Source organism: Vicugna pacos, chromosome 26, assembly GCF_048564905.1.
Source record: "Vicugna pacos chromosome 26, VicPac4, whole genome shotgun sequence".
Lineage (NCBI taxonomy): Eukaryota > Metazoa > Chordata > Mammalia > Artiodactyla > Camelidae > Vicugna > Vicugna pacos.
The window spans coordinates 28195198-28214471 of NC_133012.1; the positions used below are offsets into that span (position 1 = coordinate 28195198).

Sequence of the window (19274 nt, forward strand, 5' to 3'; positions counted from 1 at the left end):
AGTGCTGTCATTTAAAATGACGTTTTTAAATTCCATAAATTCAGGTTAATGAATTTCCCTGTGGCCTTTCATTTTGGAACATGCACGATCTCCTTAAACAGCAAGGCAGTCGGTGCACAAAGCACGGACTGTGCTCTTCAAGTGGAAGATGCGTGCGTCCTTTCACAGAGCACCCGTCCTCCAGGAACCTGCCCCGAGACAACCTTTTACAATGAGCAGCGTCGTTTCTCCCGCTCGGCTGTGCGGTGCTGGGTGTGCGTGGTGCGCTAGTTCATGGTGTCTGGGAGGCCCCCATAGGTGGGCCCCGCCAGCTGGGTCGCTCAGGCAGCACGAGCTCTAGACGTCAGACACCCAAGGCCCGGGGGTGGCAGGGTTGGCTTCTCCCAGGCTCGCTCTCCTTACACGTGGGCAGCCGTCCTCCCCCTGTGTCCTCACGTGGTCGTCCCCTGCGTGTGCTCCTGTCCTGACCTCTCCTGAGTCAGCCACCGGCTCTGTTGTGTTAGGGCTGTTTCTAAGGTCTTCATTTACCCTTCATGACCTCTTTAAAGACCCGCTCTCCAAGTAAAGCCATGTTTGAGGTCCTGGAGCTGAGGATTGTAACATGAATTTGGTGATGGGGAGGACACAGTGCGGTCCTAACAGGTTTCTTTGGAAAAATCTTTTGAACTGCTCTGGCTGGGAGTTACACAGTGAGTGAGGTTCTGGTCTCTCTTTTTGCATGAATAAAAATTCTACCTAAGACTCCAAAAGAAACATTGTCACTAAACCTGATAAAATGTGCATTTCATCCAGTGACGAGGGCTGCGTGCTCCCCTTATGGGGTGTTTCCGGGAGTGGAGCGTGCGATGTAGGAAGGCCGTGAAGGCGGGGAGACTGCGAGGCAGTCTTGAGGTCCCCAGTGGGGCGGTGTCACTGAGGGGACCCCAGAAGTGTGGAAGCAGCCCCTTCGCTCGATAAAGCAATTTCTCCCAACAAATACTATTAAGTTGTGGAGATGAGCGTGAACTCAGCTGACTGTATGCTGCCCTTACTTTTATTAACTATATTACATATTAACTTTGTTTTTTGAATTTTAAAAAATTCAAATGTACAGAAAGGTGAAAACAGTTTTTAAAAAGATATGGATATGAACTCATTACTCGATAGAATGCATTGTAGGATTTTGTTAAATTTACCTTAGGCACTGGTTTTTCGGAAGAAGCAAGGAGGACGCACAGACTCAGGGGCCCCGTGAGCCCCAGTCCCCTGGCACTTCTCCTGGGAGTCGCTGGCACTGGGAAGGGGCCTCGGGCGTGTCGTGCTGTGCCTGTTCTGTAGCTCATTTCCTGTCTCTGTCAGTCTGTCTGTCACCAAGAATCGTCATCTCCAGTCTGTCTACACACACACCCCCCCCCGTATACACTCACACAAAATGTGTATGTTGCACACTTCTGAATGTTTACACGATTGCTATCATATCATATTTATCTGCAAATAGGTTTCACTTGCCAACACGCTGTTTTAAGAATCACCTACGCTGACACATGTTTATCTAGTTCATTCATTTCAAACGCTGTATAGAATTTCTCCGAAAGCACTTTTAATTCCTTTTTAAAACTCCCAACGACCATAGGTTAGAACCTAAACTTTACCATAAAAAAACAATGCTGGAACGTACATTTTTCTGTACAAATAACACTTGTGCACGTGTGCTGGAGTTTATAACAAACATAATTAAGCCTTTACTTTTACTGGATATTAACGAAGTACCCTCCAAGGGGATTGTACTAACTCGTGCTTCCGCTGGTGCTGCATGGAAGCTTCCGTGCTCTGTAGCCGCACAGTGTTGTGAATACTGCTAATAATAAGAATTACTTTCATTTTTTTCAATTATTGTTCTTTAATAGGTAAGTTTCATTTAAGAATTTTGTATTAATAACTTATATTCCTGAAATTATTTTGGTTGGCAATTGTTTATTATTTTTTAACTTGCTGTTTATTTTGTTCTTTGTTGCTTTATTTATTTGGAGCTCTGGTCTCCTGTGGAAATAAACAGCCGCATGTTTACAGCTTGATTCCAGTTTAATCAACAGCTGCAGGCAGTCTCCGTTTCTGTAGGCGCTGACTCCTGTCTGGACTTCTCTGCTTTTCTATTTCATTTAGGTTCTTCTGGACAGAGTCCCCTGTTAGTGGTCCTGAGTGGAAACCATACTGAGCAGTCAAATTTCACAAGCAAGACTAATCAGTTATACCTGCGCTGGTCCACCGATCATGCAACCAGCAAGAAAGGGTTCCGGATCCGCTATGCAGGTCAGTGAGTGAAGTTAGGGTTAACAGAAGAGTATTTTTAATGCAAGGGATCTGTATTACATTTCTGAAAACTGGCTAGAGATTCATAATTTAAACCTAATTTCCGAAGATGAATAATTCACTTCAATAGAAGTAAAATGATGGGAAGTTACCTTGCGTGATCTCTGTAAACTACGTTAGGGAAAATAAACTGTTTGTTGATTAATATTAAAGTTTTTTTTGCTAAAATTGTAAATCACCGTATTGCATACCATGGAAAGCAAAGACATTTCCTCGCCAAAATTAAGTAATATTAATTAATTTTAAAATATGTTCAAATGCTAAGAAGACAAACGGGAGGAGAATCATATTGCTGTTGATTTTATAAGTGATAATAACTTCTTACTGTTAATAGCCTGTCTCTTTGTTAATTATACAGCTGCAGATACACGTATAGAGATACACATCCACATAGCACATATAAAGTAAATATGTTTATATATATATTTCCTTGTCAACATTTAAAATATTTGGTTCTCTCCCCATATGTTTTAATAACTTTCTGTCAGCTGTTTTTTTGTGTTAATTAAATAGATCAGTATCTTTACGGTAGATTAGATCCAATATGACCAGAGCCACACCTCATGTTTAAACCGCCCTCCCAGAGCAGGAGACAGTCAGTTTAAATCCGTAGGTGTTTCACTTACTAAGCAAAACATCCAGCCTTCTCCGGCTGTCTCAGTCAGCAATATCCCGTGGTCACAGGTGAGGTGTGTTTCCCCAGGGAGGACGCCCACTCCCTGCACCTAGCTGCGCGCTGCACGTCTCCAGGGGGCGGCTTTTCCCACGTCTGCCGTGCGTCCTCAGTGGGGAGAGACATCCTGAGGGAGGGACAGCGAAAGGCTTGGTAGTTTTAAGGGTAAGATTGCAGCTCTCTCTGATTGACAGTCATCTCAAAGTGGTCAAAAGCGTCAAGGTTTTGAAATGGCCCTTGATGCAAGGCCAGTGGGCGTGATGTTCACTCATGCTTCCGCTTTAATGTTTAATAAAGTACGCCCAGACCTGTGTGTCCCCCCCACCCTTTGCTCAAAGGAGAGCTCAGCGACAAGAGCGCGCAGCTGAAATGGCTTCCTTAGATTGGGCGCTGGGAGCGCTCGGGCCATGACTGGATTGTGTGCGTCCAGTTCCTTCTTCCAAAAAGAAGTACTCAGACCTGCGGGACTGTTTGGATGTTTCCAGTGCGCAACGGTGGGCAGTACCGGGGAAATCACGGTGAACGTGATTTGTCTTGTTTTATCTGCGGCAAATTTCTTAGTAGCCTGCTGAAATGATTACACCTTGAGCTCTGTCTTTCTGAGGATATTTTCACTCATGAACAAGAAGATTCTCCTTATTAAACTGTGCTGGGAGAGGAGGAAGACGGAGAGGTTCAGAAAAGGCTATAAAATGTTGTGTTCTGAGAGTGGACACGTCTGTTTGTCTCTCTGTAGACACAGACACGGGCAGATGGTTGAGCAGATGTGCACTTAGCATTCGATGGCTGGGTGACCCGTGCGAGGAGCCCCTCACCGGTGACTTGAGGGCAGGACCAAGCGCAGGCGTCCCTGAGCAGTGACGTGAGGGCGGGGGAGCGGCAGCAGGGCCGCCTGCCGCACCACAGGCCTTTTTGCCTTCCTCACCTGTGAGCGGTGAGTGGACAGGCATAAGAGCGATGTACCTGATTGACATAACTGAAAAATTAACAAAACGCAAACGCTTGTCCACTGTCGTTCCAGCCAATTCAGTGAACTGCCAAGTGCTATTGAGTTAATAATAATGGTCCCTCACTATTAAATGAAGTCTATGTAAGTGAATGAAATAAGCTTCAATAGTGGAAGAGTCAGAAGTACAGGCTGGGCTGACGTACACACAGAAATCCCAGGGTGTCCAGCTCGCCGAGTCACCGTCCATCCGCGGTGCCGCCTAGGCTGCCTCCCTACTCCAGCCCTGCTCGTCCGGGGCACCGCCGGCACAGTCTGGGCGTGGGGTGCTGTTCCTCTGAGTTCTCACCGTGGCCAGGAACCAGACAGATGGGGCCCCCAGTCTCCTCTCCCTCTTTGCTTTTCTGTGCTGTGTCTCCCCGCTCTGGGCCCCCCATAGCTTGTTCTAGATGAGTGAGGATGGGAGGAGTATCTGGAGAGCCTGAGGGTAGAAGAAATACAGTAAATTGCAAAGAAAGTATTCGCCGGGCGTGATAGAGCTGGACCGTCGCCCTGCAGATTACATCCCTTAACAGGTGGGACTCTGGCAAAACTCACAGGTGACACCCCGAGAACTGAGGTCTCTGTCCCCTCGGGAGTGCTTCAGACTTCATCTTATCCCTGAACTTGGAGCGGGGTCCACATTTGCGTGGCCTTCCTACTTTGTATTATTATTATTACTATTTTTAACTTTACTGGTGCAGTGACTCTTAAGTAGTTGGTAGCCGGCGCGCCTGTTTGTACACATAACGCCCCTAAACTAAATAGTTTGGTTTATACAAACCTTACAACATTTAGAACATGGGAAATGGCGTGGCCAATGGGACAAGCGTTTCTTGCAAGAGTTAGTGGATTTTACCTTAATAAAAATCAGGCCATTAAAAAAGAAAGAAAGAAAAGAAAGAAATGGTACTTGAGAAGATCACCCAGCTGAGACTGCTCTCTGAGGAAGCTTCTCATAGAAACACAGTTGACAGCCGAGGCCAGATGCTCAGACGTTGCTTCTGGGCAGTGCTCTGCTGTGAAACCTTCAGAAAGCTTCTTCCAGATTCACTTCCAAGGAGAGGCTCGGCATTAGGCATTCAGGCCTGTGTGTGCGCTTTGTGTACAGAAGCCCCGCAGGGAAGTGGTCCATTTAAAACCCTTCCTTCAAAGAGAAGCATGGGTTTCCAGGACTTCACAACTTTATTTTATTGTTTTATTCATCTGAAGAGGGCGCATAGGATTTTATGCTGCGGTGAAACTGGCCTTGGAAGAATAAAATGAATTTTTCTTCTCATAATGCGTAAATAAGATGCAGAGCCTTGTAACCGCTAAAATGTTATATTCTGTGTAGGTAAGACTGTGTCATTTTCACAAAAGCCTGTCTCTGATTTTAAAAAGTCTCCCTACAAATGTGATGATTAAAGCTATCGTAAGAATTTTATTGACCCAAAGTAGTATGTTTTTTCCAAAGATTTTATTCAAATCCCGTCTGTTAAAAGGAAGCTCAGTGTCTACATCTTTGCAGAGTTCTAAAGACTCATTTAGCAGCAACAAGCGGGAAGTTGGCGGCCTTGATTGCAAAACGTTGTATTCTTCTGTTTTCCCCAGTTTAATGGTACTTCTTTTCCTCTGCCCTCACACTGATTAGCAGGTGATCTAAACTTTAGACTTAAGAGACTTGACCCTTGGCTCTAGATTTTTTGGATTTTTTTTTTAGACTATTTTTTAAAGAGAAGTTCCAGTGTCACAACCAAATTGAGAGGGCGGTACAGAGATTTTCCCCTGAACTCCTTGGCTCCCCATGTGCACAGCAGTGTCCATTATCAACACACTCACCAGATCGCACGTTTGTTACAATCGCTGGACCTACATTGACATACTGTCACCCAGGGTCTGCCATTTACTGTGGGTGCACCTTTGATGTTGGACGTTCTGTGCGTTTGGACGAACGTATAGTGACTTAACCACCATTGTGCTGTCATGGAAAGTAGTCTCACTGCCTGAAAAATCCTCTGTGCTCCAACGTCCTTCCCCCACCAACCTCTGGAAACCACTGATCTTCGTACCATCCCCAGAGTTTCCCTTTTCCAGAGTGTCACACGGTTGGAATCATACAGCATGTAACCTTCTCAGGTTGGCTTCTTTCATTGAGTCGTATGCATTTGAGTTTCCTCCGTGTCTTTCCATGGATTGATAGCTCATTTCTTGTTAACTCTGAGTAACACCCCATTGTCTGGATAGTCCACAGTCTGTTTAATTATTCACCTGCTGAGGGGCATCTTGGTTGCTTCTGAGTTTGGACAGTCATGAATAAAGCTGCTGTGAACTCTGTGTGCAGGTTTCTATGTGGACATAAGTTTTCAGCTACTTTGGGGAAACACCAAGGTGCATGATGGCTGGGTCAGATGGTAAGAGTATGTTGAGGTTTGCAAGAAACTGTTTCCAAAATGGCCGCACCGCTTTGCGTTCCCAGCAGCAGCAATGAGAGGCCCTGTTGCCCACGTCCTCCCTGGCACTCCTGTGTCTGAGATGCTTCTGGAACAAGTTTCCGTGTCGGTGCTGACTTCCCACTATTTTAACAATGGAGGTATTTCATTAGTACCTCTCTTACCAAGGGAAATGCAGCAGTCACTGATTTGTTTGTGTGTTTTTGTGTGTGTGTTCGTGTGCCCACAGCCCCCTACTGCAGCTTGACCCACACCCTGAAGAATGGTGGCATCTTAAATAGGACTGCAGGAGAAGTGGGCAGTGAAGTGCATTATTTTTGCAAGCCCGGGTACCGGATGGTCGGCCACAGCAATGCAACCTGTAGGCGAAGTCCAGTCGGCATGTACCAGTGGGACTCCCCGCCTCCACTCTGCCAGGGTAAGCTGTGAGGGTTTTCATCCCCAAACTGGAGTTCAGTTTATTGTTCTTATTTTAATAACCCTGTTCAAACTACTGAAGCTTTGATCGTGGATAAAAGGTAAGGAAACACGGAATGTGGGTTCATAAAAAGACAAATTAAACTTTCTACTGACCGTGCGAACATTTCTGACAGTCGCACTAGACTTGATTCAGCTTTGTAGCCTGGATTCAGAAGGTGGGCAAGCACTCACTAGATGTTGGGTAGAGTCATTCTTATAACTTATATTTCATTTTGAAATGAAGTGTTGTCCAATTAAGTTTTAAAATAATTTCTCTTGACAGTTGTATGAATTAAAAAACTAATTACTGAAGCTAATTTCCTGTTTTTAGATTAAAAACGCATACTGTGAGCCCTGTGCTGCATATTTCATTGTCTTTTGGTCCCTTCAATCTAGGACTTGTTGAAGTTGATTTCAATATGTGGCGCCTTTTTGTTTTTGCATTTTATCTGTCATCTGCATAAAAATCAGATCTTCCAATAAGGCATTTTAATTGAAGGCTTTGAAGTCATGAAATGTTCATAGTTTTGTCTTATCGAGATTTATATGCATAATGAAATATGCTGGTCTTTGAAAGCTAATTACGATTTATGAATGGAACCTTATACTGGTTTCCTTGTTTCTCCTTTTTTGTTAGATATTAAATTTTCTGGTATTGCTCTAAGAGACAAAAATCGATATGTACCACAATACTTGTGTGTCTTTAACCGCGAGGAGTTGATCACACACTTAGTCGGCATCATTTACGTTGTGTGCCCAGAAATTCTTCTTTAACGTAAGATAAACATAAAAACCCACTAACTTGTTCCGTTGGGAGTGATGGTTTCTTTTAAGAAGAGTACTTTTTCTCCCACAAGAAGAAATGCTTCTCGTCTTTGTTAAGTGTTGTGTTACTTGCTGCTAAGATGGAGCTTTTTGCTCAGAGGCAGCGCCATGGGCTACATGTCCTTGGCGTTGGGGACAGAACGCCAATGACAAAAGTGGTGACCTAGACAGCAGACTGAGCACGGAGAGGGGATGGGACCAGGATTGGCAGGAGTCCCCAGATCTCCGGAGGCTGAGCCCTGAGCCAGAGCCGGGATGGAATATGCTCCCAAGGCAGAAGCACAGGAAGGTCCCGGAAGGAGCCTGTCCTGTGATGCGAGGGGCACGTGAGGAGCGACAGCCCGGCAGATGCCAGTTCTCTCCCCGACGCCTGGCGTCGCTGACTGGACGGGGGAAAGGCTCGCTCTCCCAGGGAGTGGCTGGGAGGGAACGGGGAGCGCCCGGAACGCCCGGAACATGTTCTGTTGATGAGTTCCCACCTCCCTCTCCTTTCCCACGTTCTCACTCGGCAGAGCTGTCTGATGCGGAATTAAAAGACTCAGAAATAGAAACTGCGCTGAAGCCCAGCCCCTTCCGGAGTCTTGGCAGTTTGGGCTGAAGGCTTGAGTGCAGGTGCTCAGTGTATCTCTCCTCTGTGCTGAGCACGTGTGCCCCTCGCGCTGACGGTCGACCCCGCTCCGTGTTAGTCGAGGGAGATCTCCCGTCAGCTCGTGGACCTGCTGGGCCCGTGGCTGCGCGGGGCTGGGGGAAGCAAAAGGAGCGAGGCTCGATTCTTCCCTTCAGGGGGTGCATGTCAACCGCTATTGGGGAGAAAGGCATTTTCCTCTGCTCTTCTGAGCTCTCGGGTTGGCCTCAGAATTAAATTGACATGAGACAGACTCACAGGAGAAAATCACACAAAAGTGTAATCCCGTGTAGACAGGGCTACGTGCAAAGTCACAACCCAGGATATACGCTAGACTGTGTATAATTAGTTGAACAACGTTCTCCTTCCTGTGCAAATGTAACTCTTCTGGGATGAACGCCTCTTAAAAACTTGGATCAGAGAAAAGTTTTCAAATATTGTAATTTCAGAAAGCTTTTCTTAGGCTAAAATTGAAAAAATTTAAAAATAAGAAAGCACTGTGATTGTCATTGGTTCATGACTATTTTCCTTTTGTGTTAAAATTCAAATAGTAATGGGAACTTATTTTCTACTTAGTTGTTGGTTCCTTTTTATTTATAATTTTAATTTACAACGGTAAATAAATTGTATTTAGATTTTTTTGTTGTTTTCAGTTTTTAGATCATTGAGGATAATTTCAAGGCTTTTTCAGAGTGGTTTTTCTGTCTAAGGAGAATTAATGTGTACAGATGGATGACCACCGTCTACGAGGTCCTGAACTGCTGCCAGTTGTTATGGTAGGACAGGAAATTGAAGACTGAGTGAACTCTTCCTTTAAAATCCTTGCAACTCTGCAAGGGAAAAAGACTTGGCAAAAACACCAGCTACATACATATCATCACACTATTCCTGCTCGAGTCAGCTCAGAACTCTTTCATGGTTTTATTTATTTATTTTATGTCCAAGATATTGTACTTACATTAAATATAAAACTGGGGAATGAGAACTTCCCTGCAGCACATTGGTAGGGATAAAGGGATAAACTTTTATCTCTGAACACACTATCCCAGACACACTATTCCAGAAATCAAGGCAGATGCAGGGGACATGCTTCTAACAGAGAGGGTATGCTCTGTAGAAGCTTTTAACGTTTTGTTTTTACATATATGTTCGTATAGAGGCAAGGTGACATTAATCATCTGTCTATGCCTTCATCGTGTGAGCCTAAATGTATGAGGCTAGAAGAATTGTTCCATCTCTTCTTCATTGAATCAGAAGTGTAGGAATTTCATTTTTAGTAGATTGCCAACCTCTGTTTTAAGCTCTGCCAAGTAGCCTGCTGTTAAGACACTCTAGGGGCTGAAACTTACCGCTCAAGGCCAAGAAAAGATTCTGGTTGTTGACCAGACAGCGTGAAGTGGGTCTTCGGAAGTCCTTGGAATCAGGGTTCCCTTGTGAAATAAGCTTCCAGATTTAATGGAACTGGTTATCAAGCTTTTCTGTTTTGGCGCCCTGGGTAGGAATCCTTTTAAGGTAGGGTTTCATATGTGTTTGTACAATGTCATCTTTTCAATTTAACCTGCCAGAGAAATGTCATTTTGTTCGGTGTTCACCCCAAATGAGAATGAGCATGCTTCAGCGAGTGGCTGAGAAATTAAGTTTTGTGAGAATGAACAAGTGATTGTTTGAGAGAAACCTCAGAGAAAATGGTGAGGAAATGAGACATTGTGATACTCTGGGATCATGACTATAAAGAGCACTTCCTGCCGTCTGTACGTTAGGCTGAGCATCCTGCAGGATACTTGGCAGCTTCCCCACTGACACACGGCCTCGAAAAACAAGGGCTTTGGGAAGGTAACCATTATAATTCTTTTCGACACTTGGTCCAGAATGATGTCTGTATGTCTATGTTTTTTGTTTTCCATCTACTGCACATTTTATTGTGCTTCACATATGTATGTATTTCAGGTAGTTAAAATAGCTGATTATAAATTGAAGCACAAGAGAAATTTCAGAGCTTGGATCTTCCAGAAGTTTGATTTTTATCAGCACCACACTTTTTTCTTTTTACTTCTCCAATAATTCCCCATTGCCGTTATTGAAGATTTTGATAAAGAAAGACATAGCAAAGACAACAACCAAGAAATTCAAGCTAAACCGCAGGTGGCCTGGGCCCTTTAGGACAGACAGGGTCTCGTTTGGGAAACAGATCTGCTCTTTGGCTCCAGGTTTTCAACAGAGTGGCTTGCCGCCCCAGCCAAGTCATTCTCTCTCTCTGACCCTCTTCCTCCTCTGTAAAATTGTAAGTTCATATGAACTCCTTCAACCAGCCCTTCCAGCTTCAACAGACTCTGTGTGTATCTGCATTGGAATCCATGTGGGGAAAATGTCAATGCCCTATGTTTAAGAGTCAGGATAACTGAAAATCCATAATAGCTTAGATTTTGATTGAGTAAAAGAAGGCCCTTGACTTAGTTGCCGCAAATCTCTCCATGGACAAGTGCCTCTGAATCGGGTGTGTGTGGCTGGGAGCAGCCGTCTTCTCACCCCGAATTACTCTTTGTTCCTTACTGTCATCTAACTTACGAATTGTTTTTTTATATTTACTTCTTTGGTCTCATAGTAGATAAGTCTGGATCAGAGCTAGTAAATTTAAGAAGGGCGTGTTTATATTGAATTCTCCCTCCATCATACTTGTTTCTAAAAATTTCTTCCTCGCTCATACCACTTTCCTGCCTGGCCTTTCACATGCAAGCTGGCCTGTGAACCTCCAGCAGGTCTCCAGCAGAACTTACTCTTCTAAGTGTCCGCTCTGAATTCCTCCCGTATCATAGTTCTGTGGACCCTGCTTTCCCACGGGTAATTTATAAACTAATCAAGTTCACGACAGTGGATGCATTGATGCTCTTAGCTAAGTGGCTGTTTGCCTTTCAACAGCATTTGCTGGTGCTTTGGGAGGGGGAGGCAGGACTTAAGACGGGGGGCTTCTGAGGCCTGAGGTGGGCAGTTCTTTACTCTGATCCCTAAGAAATCTCAAAACCAAGGCGTCGATATGGCGATATATTTGTGATGGTGAGGATATTGTTCTGTGCTTTCTTTCCAACATGAAATGAAGTAGAGTGAATTACACTGTGTTCTCTTGACCACGGTTATCTGATAAAGCCTGTCTGTGTGATTAAACTGTGTGCGAGCCATCCAAGGTGCCTCCTGGAATAACTACGTTAAAGATACTGTATTCTGACCGGTTCGCCACTGTTTTCTCGTTAACTCCTAAGATGCTTAAAACTCTGAAAATGTGTATATTTATGCCACACATAAAAAAATGGAAATCTCTACCGGTTTCCATATGCATTTGAGATGAAAAATAGAGAAAGACAAGAAGAAAATGTCCTAAAGTCTGATATGAATAACCCGGTACCGGTTTCATTTCTTTGCAGCCGTGTCCTGCGGCATCCCAGAGTCCCCGGGAAATGGCTCATTCACGGGGAACGAGTTCACTTTGGATAGTAAAGTGAGCTACGACTGTAACGAGGGCTTTAAGCTGGAAGCTGGTCAACCCGCCACGGCCGTGTGTCAAGAGGACGGGTCATGGAGTAACAGGGGGAGGCCTCCTGCGTGTAAACGTAAGTGTTCAAACCCACAGGTCCGTCTCTGCGGAGTTAATGAGGAACAGAGCTCCCCGGGGAGAGCTAGACTCCGGGCTGGAAGGCCCTCTTCCACAGGTCTTCGTGCCTCGGGGTGGTGTCATTGCCCATTTGCTCTGTTTAAGTCGCTTCAGCCATTTAAGATGAGCTCTGCCTCTTGAAGGTGGGTCGTGGGGACCCGCGTCGGCTCCCTCAGCACCGAGAGCGCATCCTGGTTAGGGCGCATCCTGTCCGGGCCGCCACATGCAGTTTGGAGAGATGCGGTGCAGAGGGCGTGGAGGCGTTAAACACTCCATACAAAGCATTGGACGTAATTCAGCAGAGGTGCCACCCGTCCCCCTGGAAGGTCCCTGAGGTTGAAGGCAGTGCCTGGTCGGTGCTCAGTAAATGAGGTGCTGATTCGCAGAGTGGGGTAAGGCTTCTGGAGAGCTATTTATAGCACATAATAATATTCTTGAAAGGGTCAAAGCTTTGGGCCCATTCTAAAACTCTAGTCTTAAAAAATAATAATCAAGTTCATAAAGAAAAGGCAAAAACAACAAAAGTTCACACACACACGCAGTTTACACCAAAATTTTCATTGCAGCCCTGTGAAACTAGACTCAGATCGGAAATAACCCAGATACCTAGTTTCTAAAAATTGAAAACTGTGTAGTATTTCTGCATATATGGGATCTTTGTTCTTACGATATTTGCAAAATTGATCTCATGGTCTTCAATTAGAAAGTTAATTTATTGATTTTATTTGTGTATAGTATTTTGATCATGTTAAAATTATTCAAACTTTTTAGATATGAGCATATAAATGTTTACGAAAAATAATTGACTTCCTTCTGCAGTTTTCACTTTCCTTGCTATCATTTCAATCCTTTATTTATTTATTTTGCAAATGATCGTGGCATTTCCTGAGGGTCAGTAAGGCGCCACTGAGGCAGCCCCTGCCCCTCAGCTCCTGGCAACCACTGGTCTGTTTACTGGCTCCATAATTCCGCCTTTTCCAGAATATCATACAGTAGGAACCACACAGTAGCCTTGTCAGATTGGCGTCATTCACTTAGTCGTATACCAGAAACAGAAACACATTTAAGGTTTCTCCATGTCTTTTCATGGTTTGATACCTCATTTTTTTAGGTCTGAATAATATTCATGTCTGAATGCACCGTAGTTCATTTATTCATTCACCTACTGAGTGACATCTTGGTTGTTCCCAAGTTGTGGCAATTAGGAATACAGCTGCTGTAAACATCTTCGTGCAGGCTTTTGTGGACATGTTTTCAGCTCCTTTGGGTAAATACCAAGGAGCGTGATTGCTGGACCATCTGACAGGGGTATCTCAGTTTTGTGAGAAACCCCAGACTGTCTTCCATAGTGGCTGCACCGTGTTGCGCTCCCACTCCCAGTGATGAGAGCTCCTGCTGCTCCGCATCCTTGCCAGCACATGGCGATATCAGTGCCCAGGACTGGCCTTGCTAATGCTTTGCGGTGGTGTCTCACTGCTTTGATCTGCACGTCCCTGATGCCGTGGGATGTGGAGCGTCTTTACATATGCTTATTTGCCGTCTGCCTTCTTTGGTGAAGTTTCTGTTTAGATCTTTTGCATATTTTTCATTAGGATGTTCAGTTACTTATTGTTAAGTGTAAAGAGTTCTTTTTGTATTTTGTATAACAGTCCTTTATCAGATGTGTCTTTTGCAAATGTCTTCTCCCAGTCTGTGGCTGGTCTGCTCCTTCTCGACAGTGTCTTACAGAGCAGAAGTTTTTAATTTTGATTAAGTACATCTTCTCAATTCTTCTTTCATGTCATCTGCTTTTTGTCTTGTACCTAAAAGGTCATCCCCCAAGCCCAAGGCCACTTAGATTTTCTCCTGTGTTGTCTTCTAGGAGTTGTGTGGCTTACGTTTGGGTGTTTGATCCATTTCGAATGAATTTTTCTACAGGGAGCCTGTATTTATTTTCGCATGTGGGTCTCCGATTGCCCCAGCACCCTTTGTTGAAAAACTGTCTTTCCCCATTTGTATCGCCTTTTGATCAATTGTCAGAAATCAGCTGACTGTGGTTTTGCGGGTCTGTTTCTGGGCTGTCTCTTCTGTTCCACTGATTTCTGGGTCTGTTCCTTTGCGAAGGCCACACTGTCTTCTCGCTTCTGTTTTTGTTTGGATAAAACAAAATGTGATAAAATGACACCTTTTTTTCCAAAATATATTTTAATATGAATCCAATAATTTGGAAACTTAATTATGAGGAAAAAATCTCCAGTTTCCTACCAATCAGTCTTTTGTTTTGGTTGTAAGGATTTCTAGGGACACGTTTGAGTTTACCCAGGTGGACACGGGTACTTTTCGTTCTCTCTGAAGCGGCGGGGAGACCATCTTGCCTGCAGGCAGCACAGCTCGCTGGGGGTCACGGACGCACAGCCTCAGGGGCATGTACTTCAACCGGAGCAGCATTATCCTTAGATGCGTTAAAGGGTGTCTCGCGTGTGTCCTGCTACTTCACGGGGTGATGAAGTGAGTGAGGCCCTTCCATCTCTCACTGTAGCACTGACCTGTTTCCTCCTGCACGCATGCAGGACAGAATGCCTTCACAGTGTAAGCACAAACTCCTTTGTCACGTCTGTGTGAGCCACACCTGTGCATTAAGGCCACTCTTCACTGGGTCACACGATGCATAATTACAGCTTTGTCTCCAGAAGGCCCACACAGGTGCTTCATACCTGCCAGTACATGGATTGGCATCATGGGAATTCAATGGGCTGACCATGTGAGGACTGTGAGGACAAGATGCACAAAATAGCGTTTTAACCCCTGGGTTGGGGACAGAGAGAGAAGCAGAGCTTTGAAAAGAGGGAAGCAGACAGCATGTTTCGGGCTCCGAGGAGAATGTGTGTGATGTCGCTTCCCTGGGCCCAGGAGCCAAAGCAGCTCCTCTCGTCGGAGGCGCCATCCTGGCTCACTCATCCCCACTCCGGCAGCACGTTTGCCGCACAACCACTGCCACGGGGGGGCTGAGGAGACGAATGATCGCATGCACAGGACCTGATGCCGGTCACTGTGGAAAGGGTGACGTCGCCAGGCGACGTGCGTGCCCAGAGGAGGCGGTCTCCCTGATGGAGGTGGCGCTCCCGCTGGGACTTGGCTGGGTCTGGTGAAATAACGGCGATAATCAAGACCACTCTTTGAACAGTAACTTTGAACACTTGCCTGTGTCGCGTAATTCAGATGTAACAACCATCCCGTGGACAAGGTGTCACTTTCCTGATCTCACTGGTTTGATGAAAGGTAAATCACTGAGAGATCCAAATTTGCGATGTGCAGCCGGGCGCCCACGTCTGGCCGGGCGTGCCACGAGAACGCCCGGAGCAGTGCTCTGCTGGAGCGCCAGGCCCTGCCGGAGGCCCCGCGGGCGCTGGGAGAGCTGCGTGGGGATCACCTGATCCGGCACTGATGTTCTGGGCCTCGTGGAAGCGAGTGGCCCTGAGTGCTCCCGGGCTCTGCCTGGGGTTGCACCGCCCGTGCAGGGGGTTCAAGGCTCTGGGCGTCCCTTGGCCTGTAAAGGGATAGTTTAAGCACGAGACAGATTGCATGATGGGGGGGTGAATGTAAGGAGGGGATATGAGAGCCCCCACAGCTCTGAGAAATGCCCAGAAGCTGGGGCGAAAAGAGGGAGGAGAAGAGAGAACAGAGCGGAAGCGGGGCCTGGAGGCTGAGGCTGCTCCCTGCTCCCGCCGCCGTCAGGGCGCGCGCTCCCACAGCCCGTCCTCGCTTCCTCTGCCCCAGGCCGGACCGCTCCCACCAGCTCCCCCTGGGAAACACTTCCGCCCACCTCAGGCCAAGTCACCGCCACCCACGCTGGTGGGACTGCCCCCCAGTCTCCCTCCAAAATCCCCTCTCACATGGCGTCCAGCTCGTCTTGCAATCATATATGAATCAAAACGGGGCACTCCTCACTTAAATTCTCCCAAGAGCTCTCGGCAACTAGAATAACATGTGTAAACTCTATTCTGAACTCACTTCTCTAAAGGTCAGATGTTACGGCGAGGCCACCTGGAAACTTGGCCCAGCTCATGTTCGAGTCCGATGTGCACTTAGGGCCTCACACCACGGTGGGCACCGCGCTGGCGCAGCTCGTGCAGGGCTGGCCTTGGACCCCTACTCTCCTCCAGGCTGGCCTCCCAGAGTTCTACAACAAGTGGCCCATGTTACTTTCCTGAGGTGTGCGACTGTGCTGTCCCGTCACCTAGATGCGAACCGGGGCTGGGCTGGGTGCGCGAGTCGGCCGGGCTCGCGGGCGCAGCAGCACCAGTCGGGGTTTGGTTCCAGGAAGCCCAGGGAGAGGGGCCTGTTCCTAACCTCCTGCCCTCCTGCTGTTCTGTCTCTTGGAATTGATTTTGCTCATGATTTTTAAGTCTTAAGTGTAACTGAGGACAGAGACAGAAGAAAGGTGCCCCTTTAACCTAGCAGGTAATCCTTTCTAAAAAGTTTAAAATAACTGAGGGGAGGGTGGGGGAGCCACCTTCTGTTAGAGGACTGTAACAGGACCAGGTGGTTTCAAGGACGTTGTAAATTTATGGCTAAAATTTTCTGGGAACATCAGGAGAGGCCTCTGGCAGTTCAAAGGCAAATGTTACATCAATTAAGAGAACCACTTTGCGCTCGCCTAAAGCACCCTATCACAGCCCATCAGCTGGCTTAATTTGTACATTCAGTTGATTTTTTTCTATGTTAAATGCACATGTAGATGTAAGGCTGCTTTAAAGTCATAATGAAAAAATTAAATAACAAAACTGCTTCTTACATACATATGAGGTTCCCAGACTAAGAAAGTTATGGTATGTTCTGTTAAGTGATTATTAAATGTGAAAAAGTCAATTTGCATTTTAAGGACTTGATACTGACTGCTACTTGTTCAGTAACACAGTGAGATAAATATGACATCTGCAGTAACATGGAACTTTCTAAGTGTTCTCTCACACCTTCAAATGTTTTCCTCATTGCTTATTAGACTTTACAAAAGGAAGAAGTGGACATTTTATTGTAATTCCTTGGTGTTCAAAGGCTGGAAAATCTATTTAACTCTTTCAGGGGAAAGTGTGTTTTTCACTTAGTTTAAATTAAGGAAATTCGGCAGAGTAAGCATAAAACTTTACCTCTTAGTCAGAAAATTTGGTTACTATTAAATTCTGAAATGTGCATTTCCCCAAGGCCAGTTCCTTTGTTGGTGTGACATGATTTTTAAGTTTCTTGACCAACTGGATAATATGTAGATCAGCACACTGAATCTCAAGAGATAAGAAACACTTCAGCTTGATAAACAGTAAGTGTAAATGGTAAATAAAATTAGTTCATTTCACCCTTGGGTTTACTAAAATAAAGAATGTAATAAATAACTGCCTCAGGTCGCATACGTCCCACAATCATACAGGTCTCCAAGGCAGATGTTTGAGGCTCATTTCTTTTCATTTTAATTATTTACTGAGACTGGATCTGGATCACTGAAGGTATGATTCATGCTACTGCATAATAAAGCGAGGGAGAGCTGTTGGTGTGGGTGTGCGGGGTTTACCAGTTGGACAGGATGATGAGCAGCTGTGTGTTACATCCTCTGCCTTCAGGGGAGAGTGAAGCCAAGAAGATTGCCTTCTGACAACAAACAGAGTCCGTGTCGTAATCCCAGTACGCAGGGACTTGTCCCTTTTTCAGTTAAGGCTGATAGGCATGGAAGCGAGTTTGTCACTAATAACTGATTAAGGACCTACTGTGTGCCAGGCACTGTGAGCGCTCTGTGTGACTAAGTGCAGTGTGTGTACACATTTCAGGGGAGAAGGAGCAAGTCAAAGTCGTACCAAGTAGCTTTATAGACCTGTAAGTACTCCAGCCGCAGGGTAGCTGAGACTCCATGCAAATCATGTTTACACACGGGCTAGTCTCTGCCTTCACGTCGCACCCTGGAGGTTTGCACTCCCCCCCCACTCCACTCCTATTCTAAGTCACTCATAGCTAACCGTGCGGTCAAGCTCTGAGGTAAAAACAAACATTTAAAAAGAATGTTTATCCCAGACTCCTAATTTATCCTCCTAATTTGCGATTATTATTAACTCCTAATTTAGGACTAACAAACACACACTACTGTGTATACAATATATAAACAACAAGGGCATACTGCACAGGGGGCTTCAGCCAGCACCTCGTGGTGACCCACAGTGGAGCAGAATCCGGAAAAAAGGGTATTCAGATGTACGCGTGTAACCGGATCACTGTGCTGCGCCCCTGCAAGTAACACAATGTGGTAAATCAAATATACTTCAATAATAACAACTTTTTAAAGTTCTAAAACATATTTAAAATAATAAAAAGAATGTTTACCCTTAAAAATTCCATGATCTCAACCCAGCCTTTGTGGAAAGGGGCCTCCTCCTGGGGTGATGCTGGAATCAGGTGGTGAGACGTGCAGGGAGGTCAGCGGGGTGCCCCGGGCCCTGCGCTGTCCCCTGGCTTCCTGAGCCACAGCAGCTTGCTCCTCTGCTTCTCATGCACCGAACTGAGGCCAGCTTCTCCTTCCCCAGCCAGTGAGTGCAGACTGTTAACGGCATCCCAGAAGCTGTGCTGGGTTGTGAATACAAGCAGTTATGAGGCTGGTTGAATCATTTTACTCCGATGGCATCTGATCATAATTTTACACATCTAATTAAGTGTGCTTGAACTAAACTTGGTCATAAAAAGCACTTATCCACACTGAGCACAACGGGGGAGAATCTGTGTTCAAAACAAAAGACAGTTGCCTCCCTGCATCTCAGGCTGATCAGAACATCACAGAAGATTTACGATAAGTTTCCATAATTTAGGAGAGGGAAGGCTAAAGAGATTTTTTTTTTAATGTTAGCAACATTGTCAGTGTATGAGTATCTTAAACAAAACAGTTGTGAGCCTGCGTGGTTTCCACTAGCGGAGTGACTAATCAGTCAGAATCACTTGCAGTAAAACGAAAAGCCAGTATCGCTCAAGTGAAATGGGAAGTACTTTGCGTTGTCTCTGAAACATTCACAAAATACAGAGACTGCGTCTTTCCTCCACAGAAACGTTGCCATCTGTGCTTTCCACTGGTCTGATGTGAGAAGTGTTACTCAGGGACGTTTAACACCAGACAGCGTTAACCAGTCAGGCCCGTCACCCTTCGTGCTGCTGACCCTGTCACTTGGGAACGGTCGTTACTCATCTTCTCCTGAGTTTTTTGAAATAGGAGAAAATTATTCCATAAGAGTTGTTTTTTTTTTTATTTTAAAGTGATAGAAGAGAATCTATATTTT

The 19274-nt window shown here is 45.5% G+C and overlaps 1 protein-coding gene across 15 annotated transcripts in view; it reads left to right on the forward strand.

The window, feature by feature from the left end:
* Positions 1 to 19274, forward strand: part of CSMD1 (CUB and Sushi multiple domains 1) — a 1700362-nt gene that overhangs the window by 1626153 nt on the left and 54935 nt on the right. For all 15 annotated transcript variants that reach the window (XM_072950557.1, XM_072950544.1, XM_072950543.1 and 12 more), the window contains 3 exons: positions 2143 to 2289; positions 6669 to 6857; positions 11765 to 11950. In XM_072950557.1, the coding sequence (XP_072806658.1) occupies positions 2143 to 2289; positions 6669 to 6857; positions 11765 to 11950 (522 nt within the window). The remainder of the gene's footprint in view (positions 1 to 2142; positions 2290 to 6668; positions 6858 to 11764; positions 11951 to 19274) is intronic.